Source organism: Aspergillus brasiliensis, assembly GCF_001889945.1.
Source record: "Aspergillus brasiliensis CBS 101740 unplaced genomic scaffold ASPBRscaffold_49, whole genome shotgun sequence".
Lineage (NCBI taxonomy): Eukaryota > Fungi > Ascomycota > Eurotiomycetes > Eurotiales > Aspergillaceae > Aspergillus > Aspergillus brasiliensis.
The window spans coordinates 1-17,629 of record NW_027137490.1 but is presented as its reverse complement, the minus strand read 5'-3'; the positions used below and the strand labels follow the sequence as shown (position 1 = coordinate 17,629).

General features: G+C 48.2%; 8 protein-coding genes across 8 annotated transcripts; 6 read left to right on the top strand and 2 right to left on the bottom strand.

The window, feature by feature from the left end:
- Positions 1-380: 380 nt before the first annotated feature.
- On the top strand, positions 381-1,286 carry ASPBRDRAFT_139871 (uncharacterized protein; the record flags this gene model as incomplete). Its single annotated transcript, XM_067619138.1, has 1 exon — positions 381-1,286. One exon carries the CDS (start codon positions 381-383, stop codon positions 1,284-1,286), a length of 906 nt encoding a protein of 301 aa, XP_067472770.1.
- Positions 1,287-1,746: 460 nt separating this feature from the next.
- ASPBRDRAFT_165005 (uncharacterized protein) lies at positions 1,747-2,750 on the bottom strand. The gene has a single exon (XM_067619549.1). It carries the CDS (start codon positions 2,697-2,699, stop codon positions 1,824-1,826), a length of 876 nt encoding a protein of 291 aa, XP_067472769.1. The 5' UTR covers positions 2,700-2,750; the 3' UTR covers positions 1,747-1,823.
- A 1,226-nt stretch (positions 2,751-3,976) lies between these two features.
- Positions 3,977-5,633, top strand: ASPBRDRAFT_201752 (uncharacterized protein; the record flags this gene model as incomplete). Its single annotated transcript, XM_067621593.1, has 2 exons — positions 3,977-5,357; positions 5,416-5,633. 2 exons carry the CDS (start codon positions 3,977-3,979, stop codon positions 5,631-5,633), a joined length of 1,599 nt encoding a protein of 532 aa, XP_067472768.1.
- A 675-nt stretch (positions 5,634-6,308) lies between these two features.
- On the top strand, positions 6,309-7,749 carry ASPBRDRAFT_139873 (uncharacterized protein; the record flags this gene model as incomplete). The annotated part of the gene is made up of 2 exons (XM_067619139.1): positions 6,309-6,648; positions 6,707-7,749. 2 exons carry the CDS (start codon positions 6,309-6,311, stop codon positions 7,747-7,749), a joined length of 1,383 nt encoding a protein of 460 aa, XP_067472767.1.
- A 102-nt stretch (positions 7,750-7,851) lies between these two features.
- Positions 7,852-9,635, bottom strand: ASPBRDRAFT_139864 (uncharacterized protein; the record flags this gene model as incomplete). Its single annotated transcript, XM_067619136.1, has 2 exons — positions 7,852-9,400; positions 9,457-9,635. The coding sequence occupies 2 exons, from the start codon at positions 9,633-9,635 to the stop codon at positions 7,852-7,854; spliced, it is 1,728 nt and encodes a 575-aa protein (XP_067472766.1).
- Positions 9,636-10,012: 377 nt separating this feature from the next.
- ASPBRDRAFT_139856 (glutathione S-transferase family protein) lies at positions 10,013-10,814 on the top strand (the record flags this gene model as incomplete). Its single annotated transcript, XM_067619135.1, has 4 exons — positions 10,013-10,141; positions 10,196-10,434; positions 10,488-10,605; positions 10,659-10,814. The coding sequence occupies 4 exons, from the start codon at positions 10,013-10,015 to the stop codon at positions 10,812-10,814; spliced, it is 642 nt and encodes a 213-aa protein (XP_067472765.1).
- A 609-nt stretch (positions 10,815-11,423) lies between these two features.
- On the top strand, positions 11,424-12,797 carry ASPBRDRAFT_139868 (uncharacterized protein; the record flags this gene model as incomplete). The annotated part of the gene is made up of 1 exon (XM_067619137.1): positions 11,424-12,797. One exon carries the CDS (start codon positions 11,424-11,426, stop codon positions 12,795-12,797), a length of 1,374 nt encoding a protein of 457 aa, XP_067472764.1.
- A 763-nt stretch (positions 12,798-13,560) lies between these two features.
- Positions 13,561-16,076, top strand: ASPBRDRAFT_201747 (uncharacterized protein; the record flags this gene model as incomplete). The annotated part of the gene is made up of 5 exons (XM_067621592.1): positions 13,561-13,864; positions 13,934-14,598; positions 14,658-14,792; positions 14,844-14,968; positions 15,032-16,076. The coding sequence occupies 5 exons, from the start codon at positions 13,561-13,563 to the stop codon at positions 16,074-16,076; spliced, it is 2,274 nt and encodes a 757-aa protein (XP_067472763.1).
- Between the last annotated feature and the right edge of the window lie 1,553 nt (positions 16,077-17,629).

Sequence of the window (17,629 nt, the reverse complement as noted above, 5' to 3'; positions counted from 1 at the left end):
AAAGTCGGCATTATATAAGCTGCAGGGATTCTGATGCCATCACACATGCGATGTACCAACCCCAGTGGAGTAGGGCAAACTATACCTTTCTCATGGTCCTACGGGCTGCCTATTAACACAGCCTTTCGCCCCCTCCACTTCGGAATCTGGGACGGAATCCGGGACGGAAAGCCGTCCACACCTCAGCCCTAGTTAGGATCCGCAGTTATCCTCCCCGATGGGAGCAGCGGCTTTCCGTATAGTGTCAATGAGTATTTAGACCGCAGTGTCTCAGCGTGTCTGCCCATGTCTCGTCGTCTCCATTCTTGGATGCAGACAACATGCTTTCCAAGGTACTGACATATCTTGCGCTCGCGGTAGGGTTAGTTGCGAACCCGGTTATGACATTGGTTGAGAGAAGCCCGTCAAGCAACACATCATGCAACCGTGAATGTCTGGAAAACATGACAACTAAAGTCCTAGATTCAATGGCGGCGCACGATCCCTTCATACTCCCATTGGCAGAAGTTTACAAGGCAACTGAAAATGCACACCCGGCAGCCCTGAACATGATGACCCTCTGGCGCACTGTCACGAAAGTCAGCTCACCAAGCCTACTGGCCATCGACATCACACAAGGCCAGGCGTACTTCACAGTACCTATTACTGAAGGAAATGCCACAATTCAAAATATCCTCTGGGGCCGCATCAAAGTATCTTCGCAATTAATTAGCGAGTTCGAGCTATTCGTCAATCGCGGCAAAGGCGAGGACGGGTTCGCCTTCGACGTTGAGAATTTGGCCCATAACTTCAAGCGGTGGCAGAGCCCGCCCACAAATCGGACAAAAGCAACCCGCGATCAGCTGGCGCGCCTGGCTGCCTCGAGCTTTAACGCAAACGACAACTTCACGGTAAATATGGCCTCGGACTGCCAGTTCACTGAGATGGGCTGGGTGGTAAAAAATGCTGCGTGTAACTGGATGTCGGATCGACCTACTGATTTGAATGCCCGGACTGTGGTCATCGATGAGGAACTGGGAATTGTTGTCACGGCAGGCGTGGTTCCGGGCAAGGTATACCCCTACGCCACTTTCTCCGCGTTTATCCCGGATTCGATGAAGTCTTCGCAGGCGACGCAGGATACGTGGTACTCCATCCAAAGTTCGGAGGGGTATATATATCTGATTGAACCGATGGCGACCCTGGCGACTAGTTTCAATGTTTTCCAGTATTACGATGATCAGCTTCAAGGCGAGCAGTTTTTGGTTTACCTTACTAGCCCGCGTAATGGAACTGGCTGGGCATAGTGACCATTTGGATTGTGAATTGAGATTTCGGAGGTCGTGATGTTCAGGCTGTCCATGAGTCCTCTTTTGGATGAGACTATGTAGCATGTGTTTTCTTCACTTCTGGCCCCTCTCGGTATTACCAATGGATTCCGTCAGTTCTATACTTAACGGGAATTTTCCGGATTCCTATCCTGTATTAAGGCCCGAACGCTATAACTATTGGGGGGGGGGGTCCGCTCAAATTACCGTTAGTGAGATAGCGAGCTTCCAGTCTGCGGAATATATTGATAGCTCTGTACTGCTCTACGTCCATACTAACGGCTCAGATAGCGGAAAATCTCTCATATGGGACGATAGACCTGAGGGGTAAAATAATTCGGATAGGGGAACATTAAACATGATATATCCACTTTATTGTCATCTTCAACAAAAGAAGCTAGACTAGTAGGATAGTTCAATCTGGAAAACAAAGGCGTATCAAAGGAGTTGAGATAGTCTTAATCCATAGGGTTGGTAAATGGCACAGCAATAAGTGCTCCATATGATTAAGTCCCCTCATAACCAAGCAGATGTCATATTAGGACCGGTAAGAAAGACATTTAGCTGAAGGGCTTGAAGCTCATCGTTGTAATACTGGACAACCTCCATATTTTCACCGGTAGCCTCAGCAGGGGACAGCAGCGATACGTTCCCATGTCCCTTTACTGTGTCAATCCAGACCTCCTGGGCGTTCTGCTGTGTGTGCATGGAATCCGGGATAAAAGTAGAAATATTACCGTAGTACGGATAGACTTTACCCTGGACCATGCCGCTAGACACGACGAATCCTAATTCCTCGTCGACAACGAGATTTGCCCTTGCATCAGGATCATACGGCCTTGTCGAGTCCCAACTACACCCGAGCGGATCGGTGGAGCCGTTCCCGTAGGTCCCAGTATCGACAACCTTCCATCCTACCTCGGTGAACTGGCAGTTATTACTCACAGTAGCAGTGAAATTGGCGGATGGGTTCCAAAGTGCCTTCCCCAGAGCCTCCAATGTTGCTCGACTTGCTTGTTTTCGTCCGGCCGGCGGTGACATAAGTGTCTTGTAGTTGGCATCAAGCTCCTCAACTGAGAAAGCGAAGCCATCGTCACCACGGGAGCGGTTGATAAATAGCTCCAGTTCGGCAACAAGCCAATCAACCACCTGGATTCGACCGCGGAGAATTGATCTGGATCTATTTCCTTCACTGATGGCTGAGATAAAGTATACTGAATTCTGCACAGTGTCGATCGCAAGCATGGCAGGTGCTTCAACCTTGGTGATAGTTCGCCACGCTGTCATCATGGCAGGTGAAGAGGGGTGCGAGTTCTCGGTTGCTTTGTAGATAGTTGCTAGTGGTAGGATATTCGGGTCCTGGAGCCTGATAGATTCTAACACCTGATTCATAACGCTCGACAGGTGCTTCCGGGAGCTGCTGGTGTTCGACTCGTTGGAGGCAGCGACCACGGGTAGCGCGAGGGTGAGACATGTGATAATGACCCAAAGGCCTGATGGAAAATGCATTTTTGAGTTACTGTCAAAGGAACCTTCGATCATTCAAAGTTTGATAGACGTGAGATGGCAAAACCACAATCCGACGACTATTTATCTTGTCCAAGCTACCCGGCCCGCTCGTCATTGCTCCCAGCCTCTCCACTTTGACTGATCACAATTAAAGTGAGGTTTGTATGTTGAGTACCGACAATATGCAGAAGGATTAGCGTGGGTCTCTTGGTGCTCCAATATGCACCCCATATTGGGCCTATTTCCCCACCGGAACGCCCTTCGGTGTAGCGAAGCTTCAAGTCTGGACGCACAGGACAAAAGGGGTCCCCCACATTTCCGATGTCTTTGCAATGGGACAGTGCAATGATTTCGGTAAAATGCGGGGTTTTGGGATGGATACTTGACTAAACCCCGCCGGCGATGGGGAATATACTGTTTGGAAGCTCTAAGCATTTATGTGTGGCTTAATGGCTGTGCACCCTTCGTGACAAACCTGGTATACTGCCTCACATCATCACGCCCCTGGCTCACTATATTCATACCGCCATAATCCCAGGCAGCATCGCCATCGGAACGAGAACAGGCCCGAACAGCCTTGGCTAGATTCCAATATACTTACAGGCCTCCTTCCACTCGTACACTTCGTGTTGTCTTATAGCTGAGCGGTCTCAGTTGATTATGTTAGACAGGAAACCCCCCATTTGTTCTTCCAGAGAAGCACAATGAAGCTTAGCACTTTCAATCATTAGAAAATGTGTAATGAAAAGGGACCTGAGTAGAGATTTGTCCTTTTGCCGGTTGGGATCCGGGGTTAGTCAAACAAAGTAGCCTGCGCCAAGGGTTTGGTACTTGGCTCTAGCCAAGTCCTGTGTCCAATCGGAGATGGCAATCCCGCTTACTTTGATATCTTCACTTTTCATTCGATTAACGGAAAGCTCCCCCACGTCCTTTGGTCCTGAGCCCAAGAGGTGGACTAGCGGCCTGTGTGCTGGCCAGACTGTCCCCGGATTGCCGGTCAGTAACCCACAACCTGCTGGCCAGTTTACGGGGCCTCAGGTAGACAATCATCCCCGGCCATGCCCGGAGAGGACAATGACGACTAGTCAATGTATATTGCTTATTAGGATGGCCCCATTCATGGCTTGCCTTGCAAAGAGTAGCTCGTCGATATCGTCGCCATGGATTCTGCTACCACAGACACTCACACTCACAAGCTGGGCACCTTACGCCTTCGCCATCATGAGACGAACGAGGTCATTCTGATCCCAAATCCTACAGCGGATCCCAATGACCCCTTGAATTGGCCAAGCAAACATCGGTATTTCCTGGCCGTTGTTGCTTGCTTGGCCGTGTTCTTCTGCAATTTTTTAGCGGCTGGGCCTTCAGTGGCCATCTCTGAAACGACTATCGACTTCCTCGGCCCTATGGGACCCGACTTCTCCAGTCATGTATCCCAAGTGTCCTACTTTTTTACTTCCGCTGCGCTCTGCCAGGGTGTTGGGATGCTATTCTGGATGCCGCTTATTGTGAAGTATGGTCGGCGGCCAATTTACGTCCTCTCATTTCTTGTGTATTTCGGGACGGCATTATGGTGTGGCTTTGCGCGATCTTACGCTGTCGAGCTGACTGGTCGAATCGTTCTGGGCCTGGCAGCAGGTGCTGGGGAGTGCCTTGGGCCACTTACTATCGCAGATATCTTCTTCGTCCATGAGCGAGGGACCGTCATGGCGATATACACTGCAGCCCTGTCCATGGGAGTTGCAGGTGGTATCATCATTGACGGTCTTATTACCATTCACTACCACTGGCGGGTTATCTACTATGTCGCGACAGCACTTCTGGGAGGATTGCTGATCTTAGTGATTTTTACATTCCCGGAGACAACTTACGACCGGAGCGCGACCGACTATCCTTTCGTAATCGATGTCGACGCTGAAAAGACCCGTGCAGAAACGATGACTGTCGAGGATGCCGGATCACACATGAGAAGGCCCCCACCCAAAGAGAGCTATATCAGTTCGATCAAATTGTTTCACGGCACATACACCAAAGAGTCTCTTTTTCGGGTCTTTCTTAGGCCTATCATCTTGATCATTCTTCCGCCTGTGCTCTGGTCCACTCTGGTCTCTTCTGTCACCGTTGGCTTCCTTGTTGCGATTACCTCCAATTATTCCACGGCATTTTCCACATACTATGGCTTCGAAGCATGGCAATCAGGTCTTTGCTTCGTTTCGTCCTTGATTGGATCCCTAATTGGCATTATGTGCGGCGGTCATCTGTCTGACTGGACTGCTGATTGGTTTACTCGTCGAAATGGCGGCATTCGAGAACCTGAAATGCGGCTTCCTGCTATTGCCATCGGTGGTGTCTGCGCGCCAGTTTCTTTAATTCTATATGGGGTTGGCATTCAAAATGAGTGCCACTGGATTGTGCCAGTCCTTGGACTTGGCCTTCTAAATTTTGCGATAGTGCAGGCCACAAACGTCTCCATGGTGTACTGCATTGACTGCTACAGACCGGCTGTTGGCGAGGTCAGCGTATCTATCCTGGCATTCAAAGGTGAGCCTCCACTTAGTCTTCGGGCCAGTAATACAGAAACATTACTGATGATTTTTAGCTGGGTTTGGGTTTCTGCTCTCGTTCTACACAAACCCTTGGATAGATCAGGATGGCTATGCAATCGCTTTCGGAGAGATGGCAGCGATTTCCGGTATCATTATTTTGCTCGTCATTCCTTTCTATTTCTGGGGAAAGCATATCCGCCACAGTACCTGGCAATGGCCGATCATGCGCAAGTATGGTCACTGGAGCTCCGATCGCGAGGTTGGCGAGTAGTTCGGGTAACTGTGGTCGGATCATCCTTTACTTTTTCTACTGTCTTCGATCGCTTGGTAGGATTGCAAATACACAGAATGCTGGATTCATCAAACTCATCTGATGCCGAGAATATCTTCTGGGAAATATTAAACACTCTTTTCGCCCCGAGAAATAAATGTTTTCTTATTGGCTAGCGGATAAACCTTGACAGTAATATGTATAGATGATCTCTCAGGACTCCTGTCCTCAACCGCCTCTCATGTTCAATGTTGCGTATCAGAATGCAAAAGATTATTAAAAAGACCGAGAGAGGAAATTAACTAACACGAAGTTAAGACTGGGTATTCATCACACACCGTGGAAGGCAAGACATATAGCCAGTCCAATTACACTTGTTTCACACTCCTTAACGATCGACCTGCCGTCCGGCTTCCCGTTCCTTGACATGCTCGGTTCCCTGTCTTCCCTCCTAGAATCATGGAGGCCACCACGTGGGCCGCATCGGATTTACTGGCCATGATATTATCGCAAGTTCCCCGCCGGCACCGGTTGCTGAGGAATATTCTCCAAGGCTGTACCTCCTGCCGGAGTGGGGGGGCACAGTTGAGCCGTGGCCGTCTACGATTTATATGAGAACACATCTCGCAAATATAGTACGCCACTTCGAAGTTCCCTGGAGACAGTCCGTTTACTATGACCGATCCAATCCTCTCCTTGGTGCTCCTTGCATCACTTGCTCTGGCGTCTATACTTGTTCAGGATCCAAGTGATATCGTTCCCCCTCAAGAGTGGGCGGACGACAACGCATATATTTTCGACTGGCATACAACCGGAGAAGCTTACCAAACCATCCCAGTCACTGGTCCCTATACCTACAGTCACCAGAAAGGCTCTATCAGTCATCAGTCACTAGAAGCCACAGCAAATGACACAAGTGTTGTTGTCATAACGAATCGGTCCGACATCACTATTACTCATAGCGCTATCACGAAGTTCGGCTATTCTTCCGCTCTCAATCAAGCCAGCTTCTATGGTAAGCGATCTCCAGTGTCTCTCGGCCTTTCTGGACGTTGACTCATTAAATCTCACAGGCGTCAACGCAGCTGTCCATAATGCAAACAATTCCACACTACGACTCTCTAATGTCAACGTTACTACACATAATGGCGCAGCAAATGTCTATACATATGGCACAGGGAGCGTAACCTACGCCAAAAATACCTGGCTCTACAGTTCTGGCCCTGTTTCTCATGGGTTTTACGCAGCTGGCAATGGCACCGTTTATGCCAAAGACGTCCAAGTTTATTCCGGGGGCACTAGGTGCTCAGCCTTCAGCGGAGACTATCCAGCCGGGTACATCCACGTTGAAAACGCTATCGTCCGCACAGAAGGAGTCGGCTCCGCCATATGCTTCCTACAGGGACTGTGCAACATGACAAACGTTGTCGGCTATGCTGCCAAATCGCCCGCCATGATCAGCGACGGCGCACTATCCGATGTCACGGGCATCTTGAAAAACTCTGATCTGACAGCTGGACTGTTAGGTGGTATTGTCATGATATCTGATTCGACTATCAGAAATGGCACGAGTGTTATTCTCGACAATACTCGCTTGACTGTCCTGGGCGATGGGAATCCGGGGTTGTGGTTTGGAAATATCATAGCCACAGTTGACCTCATCGCGACGTGCATTAATACTACATCAGGAATTTTCGCGGTTTCGAACTACTCGTATCTGACTCAGGATTTTGATTATTATGCCGGCTTTGAAGAAAATAACAACTTATCCCCTGCACAGGCAACTATCAATGTTAGGGAATCAACTATTTCGGGTGAGCTTGTTGCATACAACAAGTCATCAATTATCTTGAACCTGGAGCGTTATTCCCATTGGACTGGCATGGCGAAGGTGGGATATGGAGACGCTTATTTGTCCGTGTCTCTGGACGATACATCGACATGGAGCTTGACTGGGAATTCAGTCCTTCAAAGCTTTATCAGCTCCAATGGTACGCTCAGCAATATCTTTAGCAATGGATTCGATATTGTGTATGACTCGGGTTCATTAGGCAATGATGCTTGGAGGGGGAAAACATACGAACTTCAGGGTGGAGGGAAGCTCCGATCATCATGATCGGATGATTAAGTGTACATTATTGAAAAGGTGGCTCATGGTAGTTGTTAGTGCGTGAAATGGACATTTTTTTAGTTTCTGGTGCGGTTTATCCAAACCGGTTTACGTGCGTGCTCCTAAGACTTTACTCAGCACCGCGGCCAGTGTCTCCGAGTGTCCTGCACTAGATGCCTTGCCTCGCCAGGCGATTAACCCGTCAGGTCGAACCAGTATAGCCTCTCCATGATCCATACTGCAAAGCTTCTTGAATTGACCGCCTGGGTCGGCGATTGCGTCGGAGCTTTGCGACAGTTCAAACGCATCCACAGTCACAGCCTGCGCGGCAGCTGCCGGAAGCCACGGTGAGAAAGGGTCCGCGGTTAACAAGACGAAATTGACACGGACGAGGTCAAGCGATGAGATGACTTTGTCATTCCTTGTATGATCAACTAGTTTGATATGAGGAAGACGTGCGCCAGCCACAGCATTGGGTTTGTGAGGATTATTCCATGGCGTCGAAGTTCCCTTATCCACCACGTTGCTGTAGTCAAAAGCCCCATTTCGGTAGCAATACCCTAGTTCGCAGACGTCATCTGGGAGCTCCTCATCGTGGACAATAGATTTGTCTTCCAGGACTCGATTGACGAGACGGGAGAATGCCTGCTGCATTATGCTTTCTGCAGCGGGTTGGCGTTCGATGGTGTATGTCTTCAGCAGCGAAACATCTGCCAGTCCTTTAAGCACGTACGCAAGCTTCCACGCAAGGTTATAGGCGTCCTGTATGCCCGTGTTTCCGCCCATCCCTCCTGTCGGAGGCATAATGTGGGCTGCATCTCCAGCAAGAAAGACACGCCCCCTTTGACTCGAGTATTGACTGCAATTAAGAGCAGCCACACTCCAGTAAGACACATAATCAATATCGAGGGTAGCATCTTCCTCTATTCCAGATGCCGCAAAAAAAGCATCTCTCGCATCCTGCTCTGTGACGGAGTTCGGCTCGAAGTCGTGTCTATCACGCAGCCGAGTCACGATTAAGAAGCCACTCTTGCCTCCATCTTCCAGACGAAATCCTCCACTGATGTCCTTGTTGATCACATATGTCACTCCATGCACTGCTCGTGAACCCAAATAATCAGCGAGATCTGCACGAAAGTTAATGGAAATATTGTTGCCGAATGTTCCTGGCCCTGTCCACTCGATGGCTTCTTTGCGACGTGTGGGGCTACGATTCCCATCACAAGCGACCAAATATTGAGTCTTGTACTTGGAGTATTTCCCCGTTGCGAGGTCCTGCACAACAACAATCACACCGTCATCATGTTCATCGTAATGCACTACTCTTGTCGAGAAGACTTGCTTCGCGCCGAACCTATGGGCTCCACTCCGGAGCAGAGGTTCAAACATGTTTTGGGTAAGCCATATTCGCTTGCAGGGCGTGATCTTGGCCGTCTGTTCCGGATCTGCCTCCTGCATTCTGGCAATGACTTTGCCGCCGATTAGCCGTTCCACAAGAAGCATCCCTGCATCGAGATCAAAATTGGATTTGCTGGCGCGAACCATGTCCTCTTCTAGCCCAAGTTGTCGGAAGATCTCCATTGTGCGGAGGAGGAAGAGGGCCGCGCGAGGGTGCGTTGCCGTTGAGGGGTGTCGGTCGAAGGCCACTGATTCTATACTATGAACAAGTTAGATAAAGAAATGGGCACGGGCGGATGAAAGGAGGAAGCATACCCCCAATATCCCAGTAGAATCCCTAGTGTCATTCCTACCATGCTTGATCCGATGATAACGACCGGCCATTGTTCGCCTTCTAGGGGAATGGCTGAATGGTCAAAGTCGGAAAAGTCAAAATCTGTTCTTTGTGGTCCCCGAAGGACTGTTTCGTCAGTTTGAGTGAATTTAGGAGACATTGTGAGTGTTCGTGCAGTGACTCCGTCGGAATTCGTCAATCTTGTCAAGCAGTTCAATTTGGCGAATCTTAATACCGCGGCCGAGGGTATATATTCCTGGCTAATTCGTATCCCGCCAGTCAATCAGTGCACATATTGCTCCATGTTCATGGAGCCGGATCTGAAGCTCTGGGAGATGAATGGCGCTCGATATTGTGGAGAAGATGGTGCGCCTCGCAGCCGGGATGCCGCTGACTTTCGGGATGCCGTTAAACGTGGAGCCGAGCAAAGCAGGCAGCGGAAGGGAAAACCACCCGTCCCTCCGCATGATCGATTACAGGAATTTTCCATCATCTCACCCCTTTCCATGAAACATAGTGTTAGCCTTCCTGCGCAGGATGTCTCTGATTCCCAAGATCTACGGATCAATATCCTCTACATGTACCCAGCGGGTGCTCATCGTTCTGGAGGAGCTAGGAATTGACTATGAACTGATTTCGATCAACATGCGTGCTGGTGTGCAAAAGGTTCGTCTCTAGGTCAACTTAACAGATTACTGGAGCATATCTAACTATAACAAGAGCCCCGCGTATCTATCCGAGCACAATCCTTTCGGCGTCATCCCAGCATACCAAGACACGGATACTAAGATATTCGAATCACGCGCTATCTGTCAATATCTCACGGTCAAACACGGCGGACATCTAACCCCACCATCTGACCCTGTACAAGTTGCCGGGTTCTACCAGGCAGCAAGTGTCGAGTACTCGTACTTTGATCCACCGTTCAAGCAGTTGGCCTATGAGAGCCTATTCAAGAGGTTTGTTGAGTCTGAGTTCACCTGGCATAATCGGCCTAATTCAGAGTGGGTAGTATGATGGGCCACGGCGAGCCCGACGCTAGTCTCGTTTCCATTTACCAGGACCAGATACGGAAGTGTCTTGATTACTACGAAAGTATCTTGGACAAGCAGGATTACTTGGGAGGAACAGTATGTTGATACCGATACACGCGGACTCTGGAGGCGCTAATATTCTTGTCTAGACATTTTCCCTAGTAGATAGCTATCATATGCCGTGGATTGCTTTCATGGCCGTACTTGGATTGTCTACTGAGCTAGAGTCAAGGAAGCATTTGCGGGCTTGGTGGGAGAGGGTCGAGGCGCGTCGTTCATGGAGAAGCGTTTCTGGTAAATCATAAATATACGCCTAGGTTTTGGACGCCTTTTGACCATATGATCAGAGAATTTCGGTTTTCCGGTTAGCTCAAAAAGTTGACTGAATATATTTTCCAAGTTTTCTTGGCGTATTCTTGTAGTCCAGTAAGCTAAACAAAAAAATTTCTACACCCTGTGTGCACGGAGGACTACTTCTTAAGCGTCATGATACTTTTAGTGGCCTTGGCGCCGGATGCCCTGGATCACAAAAGCAGGGCGTACAAATAGATGATGTTTGGGTCACGCAAATTAGAATAAAAGCGAATAAGATAAAAAAAATAGAATAGGACAGAATAAGAGTAAAGAAAGCAAGCCTCGACTTCATGACTTTTAGACCCTCACCGTGGCCTATATTTGCCTGACGAAAGCCTTAAGCCTGATGTGGAGCCGGTCATCTCGAACAGAGCTTTTCTACTCCGCGCGAGCAGCGGCATGCCGGGCGCGCTCTACGGTGGATCAACTATGTAACCCACATTTCAAACAGAGCCACAACTTCCTTATATCGATCATCATCCGACGTTAAGACATTGTCGCTTATAAGAAGGATCCTACATCAGGCCTTTTGTTATCCATCCCACCATATCCCCATCAAGATGAAACCCTACTCAGTTCTCTACTTCATTGTGACGGCTGCGGCCGCAATCACCATAAGTGACCCTGGGGACGTTATACCTGAGTCCCAGTGGGAATCTGACAACGCAATCTTTGCCGATTACAACGTAAGCACCGAGGCAGTGCAGAGAATTGCCCAAGTCGGTCCCTACATGGTACGTGGGCAGCAAAAGCGATTTGACCATACCACTCTGGCTGTCGTTGGCAACGACACCAGCGTCCTGGTCGCGACAGAGCACGCCAATGTGTATGTCGACCACACGGAGGTTGTGAAGTTCGGCTACTCCAGCAACCTCATCCAGGCTAGCTTTTACGGCGTGAACTCAGCCGTGCTCGTCGCAAACAATAGCCAGCTGCATTTGACGGACGTGAACATCACAACACACAATGGTGCGGCAAATATTTACGCTTACGGCACCAATTCCGTAGCCTATGTTGATAACTCCTGGCTGTATAGTTCGGGGCCAACAGCGCATGGGTTGTATGCTGCCGGCAATGGAACAATTCGCGCGAAGAATGTGCGCCATTTCAGCGGTGGGAACCGCTGCTCTTCGTTTTCCGGGGATACCCCGGCTGGGTACCTCTATGTAGAGGACTCGATCGCTCATACTACCGGAATTGGATCGGCTATTGTCTTTGCGGTTAAACATGCGAACCTCACCAATGTAATCGGGTATGCTGAACAGTCTCCCGCCTTCTTTACTATCGGTGAAGGCCATGCCGTCGCTAGGGACTGCGATCTCACTGCTGGGCTTTTGGGCGGGGCAGTCATATTCAGCATCTCCAAGGATACGCAGGCTTATCCATTTCATTTTACTCTGGAGAACACGAAATTGAAGGTTCTAGGAGACGCACCGGGACTCTGGTACGGCACGGTCTATGCCGACAGCTACATCCGCAACAGTCAGATTATAACCGAGTCAGGAATCCTTGCGGTGGCTAATTTTTCAACTATCACTGAGGCTTTCAACTTCTACTCTGACTATGCAACTTCCGGGGATATAGTTGCTACCGCTGATAGTCGCATTTATGTCGAAGAAAGTACTCTGGAAGGCGATCTAGTCGCATACAATCGAAGCACACTGGGATTCTCCCTAGAACGACACTCGCATTGGAGAGGACGCACCTACGTCGGATATGGTGAAGCGGAGCTAGCCGTATACCTCGATAAGACAAGCAGTTGGAATGTTACAGGGAACACTGCGCTGAAGAACTTGACCAACGCCGATATGTCGTTTTCGAATGTCAACAGCAACGGCTTCTCTGTCACATATGACGCCGATTCTCCTGCTAACAAGCCGTTGGCAAGACGGACTTTTAACCTCACCGGGGGAGGCACTGTTTCGCCAGCCTAGCCTGTTTGAATATTGGTGGAGGCCTGATGTGGTTTGATGAGAAATACATCAGTGGCTGAACAGATAGAACGTTTGCATATACGTCTCTCATCCCTGAAAGGGGGTGGCGGCGATGGATTACATATCGAACTGGAGCAAGAGCGACATGTATATATAAGCATGAAATCTATTTTCTGCACTTTTACTGGAAGTATGTGAGCGCAAACGCTACTGCTGGCGGGCCAGTGGGGTACAGTAGCCCAGCAGCTAGTCTAGTAGCCGGGAAGTTGCAGTTCCATCCCCACATCTCCGATAAGGGGCAAGAGTGCATGGATCATTAATCAAATGTTGTGAAAATCGTTGCCAAATTTCCATGCTCTCAATTTGTTGCAAATGTTATTGTTATGGATAGAGGGCCAGTAATCGGCGATATCTCACGATTAGTTGTGGCCTATCTGTTCTGCGCCTAAGGTACAGGGTTACTGGTGCTCCAAGTGAGACTTACTATCCCTGCGTCGGATACACTCGAGCAACTTAGTACTTGCTGAATATACCCTTCCTGAAATATCATGCCGAGCACTAGCGTGGTGACCAAAACTAAAGTCTGTTTGTCGTCAGGGCCACGTACCGCCATGCAGGACCCCGCAATCTTACCCAATTTGTAGCTTGAAGCTTTCCCCGGACTATCTTTATATAATACTAATTAGTAGTACTAGTAACCCCGCCCCCCCAGCAAATGTCCAGCTCTATTATCCACCTTTCAACATTCATCTCCAAGTCTACAATGAATAGACCTCCCCGGCTTCGTCGTCGGGGCCCGCGTGCTTCCCAAGCCTGTGAGGGCTGCGCGACAGCCAAAGCTCGATGCGATAATAACGAGATTTGCCAGCGCTGCCACCGGCGACAGATGTCTTGCGTTCGACCCTGGACTCTGGCAGAAGAAGAAATCCAAATCCCTGGAAGTGCCGCTTACCCCCAAGCAGACAACAATGTCGCAAATTCCTGTTCCGGCGTTGCACATCAGACTTCCATCCAGACACCGGAAGCCAATATAGAGCCGGATGTGCCTAGTGTGAGATCCGACTTAGGTACGGTCAGCATTTGCCCTCCCAAATATACAATTGGTCTCTTGGGATGTCCTCTAACCATAATGTTAGCTATCGGTCACCTCGGCGGACTGAATGATGTAGCTGAGCTTATGGTTGAGGGCTCACCGCAGCACCCGCAGATTTTACACAGTTCGGCCGATACTCTTGGCATCGCTTCCCCTATCTTCCCAGCCGCAAATTTAGATTTGACAATGTTTGCATCCGACCTTCCCCATTCACAGACATTCAAGAGCCAGAGTGAATCCCCCAAGGTGCTAGTGGCCTTTGAAAAAACAGTGGGGCGATGGGATCCGGACTCAGAATATCACCGTGCTGCTGAGGAAGGCAATATGTTTCTTGAACCAGGATCCAGTTGCATAGAAGGTCACCTGCCATACCCTTCCACTCGCATATCTGACGATATAGTCTCATCCGAGACACGTGATCGAGTTTTGGCCATGATACTGCATACCTGTGAGCCAGCGAATGTAACCAAAGTGCTCTCCGCCTTTCCAGCAGCCAATGTGCTTGATCGGCTCCTGCATCACTTTTACGCGGCTCATGCAACTGAAGATGATAGCTGGATTCATATCCCTACACTACGCTCAAGTGAGATGCCGTCAGAGCTTCTGGGTGCTTGTATTACGTCGGCGGCTATGAGGTCGTCCAGTCCGGCTGTTCGCCAGTTCGGAACTGCCCTGCACAGTGTTCTTCATCCATATCTATTTCAGATTGTAAGACTGGCAGCTTCACGGCTTCTTATATTCAGGGAAGGAATAACCAAGTGAAATAGTTCGAGAAACGGATAGCACAAACCCGCTGCTTGCAGCAAATCCAGGCGCTGTCCCTGTATGTTCAGACAGGGCTATGGAGTGGCAGTAAACGCAGGATGGAGATTGCCGCGGCTATTGTAGGATCGGCTGTCACCGTGAGCATATGAGCCAGAATTTCCACTGTATACTTTCTAACGCTCATGGAGATGCTCCGAAGCGGCCGTCGTTACCGTGCTTCGACCTATAGTAGTGTGGTTCCAGATCCAGCAGATCCTGACGATGTACTTGAGAAAAAATGGCATCATTGGGTTGAGCAGGAATCCTGGAAAAGGTAGGTCCCGTTGTCATCAAGTTATAGTGTCCCCTTAGTCTAATGTGTGAATATACCGGCTAGATTGGTGTTCCACATGCATATTCATTGCTCGCAAGAATCCTTGGTCGACGGAAGTAGAACTCCTGTCTCCTACGCCGAGCTATGTCTCTCCTTTCCCCAAAGCAGGCAGCTGTGGACAGCAAAGTCCGCAGCGCAATGGCTCAGAGCATATACCCAGCTGCAGAGCTTCGAGAAGACATCGCAACAGCCAGGCCTGCGGGAGTATCTCGCCAACCCGCTCCTCCTGCAGACCATTTCACCACTTTACGACTCCAACTTAGCACGCTTAATTGTCCTTCATGCTGTCGGCTCCATGGTCAAAGACCACCTACAGTCGAGAGGTCTTTTGCTTCCAGATATATTGGATACAACTGGAGTATTCATCCTTGCAGATGAGAGCTCCCAAAACCGGGTGGCACACCTCCTAAACAGCATCCGCGTACTGCACGACGACACCCACTCAGGACAGCATTCCAGCAGCCAGTTAACGTCAGAGTTACTATCCATGCATTCTCTGACCCCCTTTGAGCAAATCGAAATAATTGCTGGCCGCGAAGGGCCTGAAGAAGCCGAAGCTGTCTTACCACTTTTGGAACGATGGTGCCAAACGACTCAGGCACGGAAGGCTGTATGGCACGCCAGCCAACTTATTCGGTGTTTGCACTACCGTGATGCACAGAGCTTTACAGAGTTCTTTGCTGTCGCAGCTTACCAGGCTAGTCTGTGTCTATACATATATGGGACTATGGCCCAAATGCCATCCTCGAGCGACTTCTCTAGTAGCCCAAGGTCGGGAAGTAAGTTCCAGCTCGATGGACCAGACTCCCCTGTAATTCAGAGATGGATAGTTTTGGGGACTGGAATCCCCATGTTGGGAACTGTGACCTCAGCCTCCGCATTCTATGATGGTATGCCGCTGGGTGCCACGAGGTCTATTCTTCTTCGAGTTCGTGACCTCCTGTATCTAAAGGCATCACAGAAAAACCTGTTGCCACTAGTTACTGGTATCTGTGATCTTCTTTGTGCCTTGAGCATTACGGAACAGAGAGAGTTCCGACACCTCTGATGATGGCAGACGTCTACGAGCAAGCTTTTGCGTGAAGGAATTCTAGAGCGATGCTCAGTTTTTACCTGCTCCGACCGAAATGCATCATGACTTGAACTTCGCGCATGCTCATGCACTGAACGGACACAGAATGTACTAAGTCGAGTATTAGGGCTTCACACTATTGCTAACTAGTGTGCGTGACCAACATATCGACTATCACCTGCAGGCAACGAGGCAGTGGACAAGATGCGGACGTGTTGTTGTCATATACTATAGGAGAGTCACAGTTGGACTTCGATTTTTATGATAGGGATTGGGTGATTGGAAATGTCATTTATGTGTACCGTCTATTTGAGCATGGACAATATAGGAATCTTGACCTGTTGCTCATCCCTGGTAGTAACATATACAGCCTAACAATTGAAGCACAACATCGGTCAAGGTGGTAATGAGCACATGCGACCACCGAATGTGGAGTACAGGGCTTAGATAAGATTCCATTTTTCCTTCTATAAATATTCTGAAGAATTCTGTAGATTATTCGACCGATTCTTCTGTTTTCTGATATCTCCAGATCATCTGGACTACTGTAATATATATTTGTTTAATGATACATTGTTCTATAATGTATTCTTCTATACAAATATAATATATTCTGACTGGTCTAGAATCACACAGCTTATCATAATCTTAATCAAATTTTAGCCGCCAAAGCGAACCCGCACTAGCAGCAATGGGTCTGTAGCCCCCTTATCACGTGAGAGACTTGGGGCCGAGAATAATCACCAATCCACAACTACAGAAAAACCCACTCTTGATTTGTTCACAATATTCTCATTCGGGACAACATAACTACTGGCAGCATTCGAAGCACCATAGGCTGCAATACAAATATCAATACAGTCTCCTGTCTGCCAGGAAACTCCGAATATTGGCCTGAACTTTCAATCATCCAATCTATATAGTATTTTACTCCTATTATATGGTATTCTTATTCTCTAGATATATACTATTACTACTAACTACTTCATCTCTTCTTATCTTATTATTCAGTTACTTTATCAGTCCTAATTCTCAAAAATTATTTCTTTAAAATATTAAATCAAATATATGGCTTTTCTTTTTATTTATATCCGGTACTCTTACTATAAATATAATCATTCTATTAATCAGCTATGCAATCTTAAACTTTATTAAATTATATATTAGTCTTGCATTTCTTATACAGAATAGTATTATATCTGATCTTGGATATAGGTCCTAGTCACATTTTATAAGATATATATTTCTTATCAAAGTAATACTCCTCCTGTATATAATACTACTTATATTAATAAATAATTAATTAATTCAAGAAATCACAATAATATTAGTCACTTATACCATGCTAGCCGAACTTTTAACAGTTTACTATGTAAGTTTATATAAAGTCTATAGAGCATGGCCTCATAGTATACTAGTAGCCAGATCTGTTTCTACTACTAATAATCTCATGCAGGACCAAATTGTGAGTAAAAATAAAGAAAATAGATTTAAAAAAAATAAAAAGTATAAATATATTATACTAAACT

Coding starts and splice junctions, on each gene's coding strand:
- ASPBRDRAFT_165005 (XM_067619549.1), bottom strand. CDS start 2,699: ATGAATCAGGTGTTAGAATCTATCAGGCTCCAGGACCCGAATATCCTA.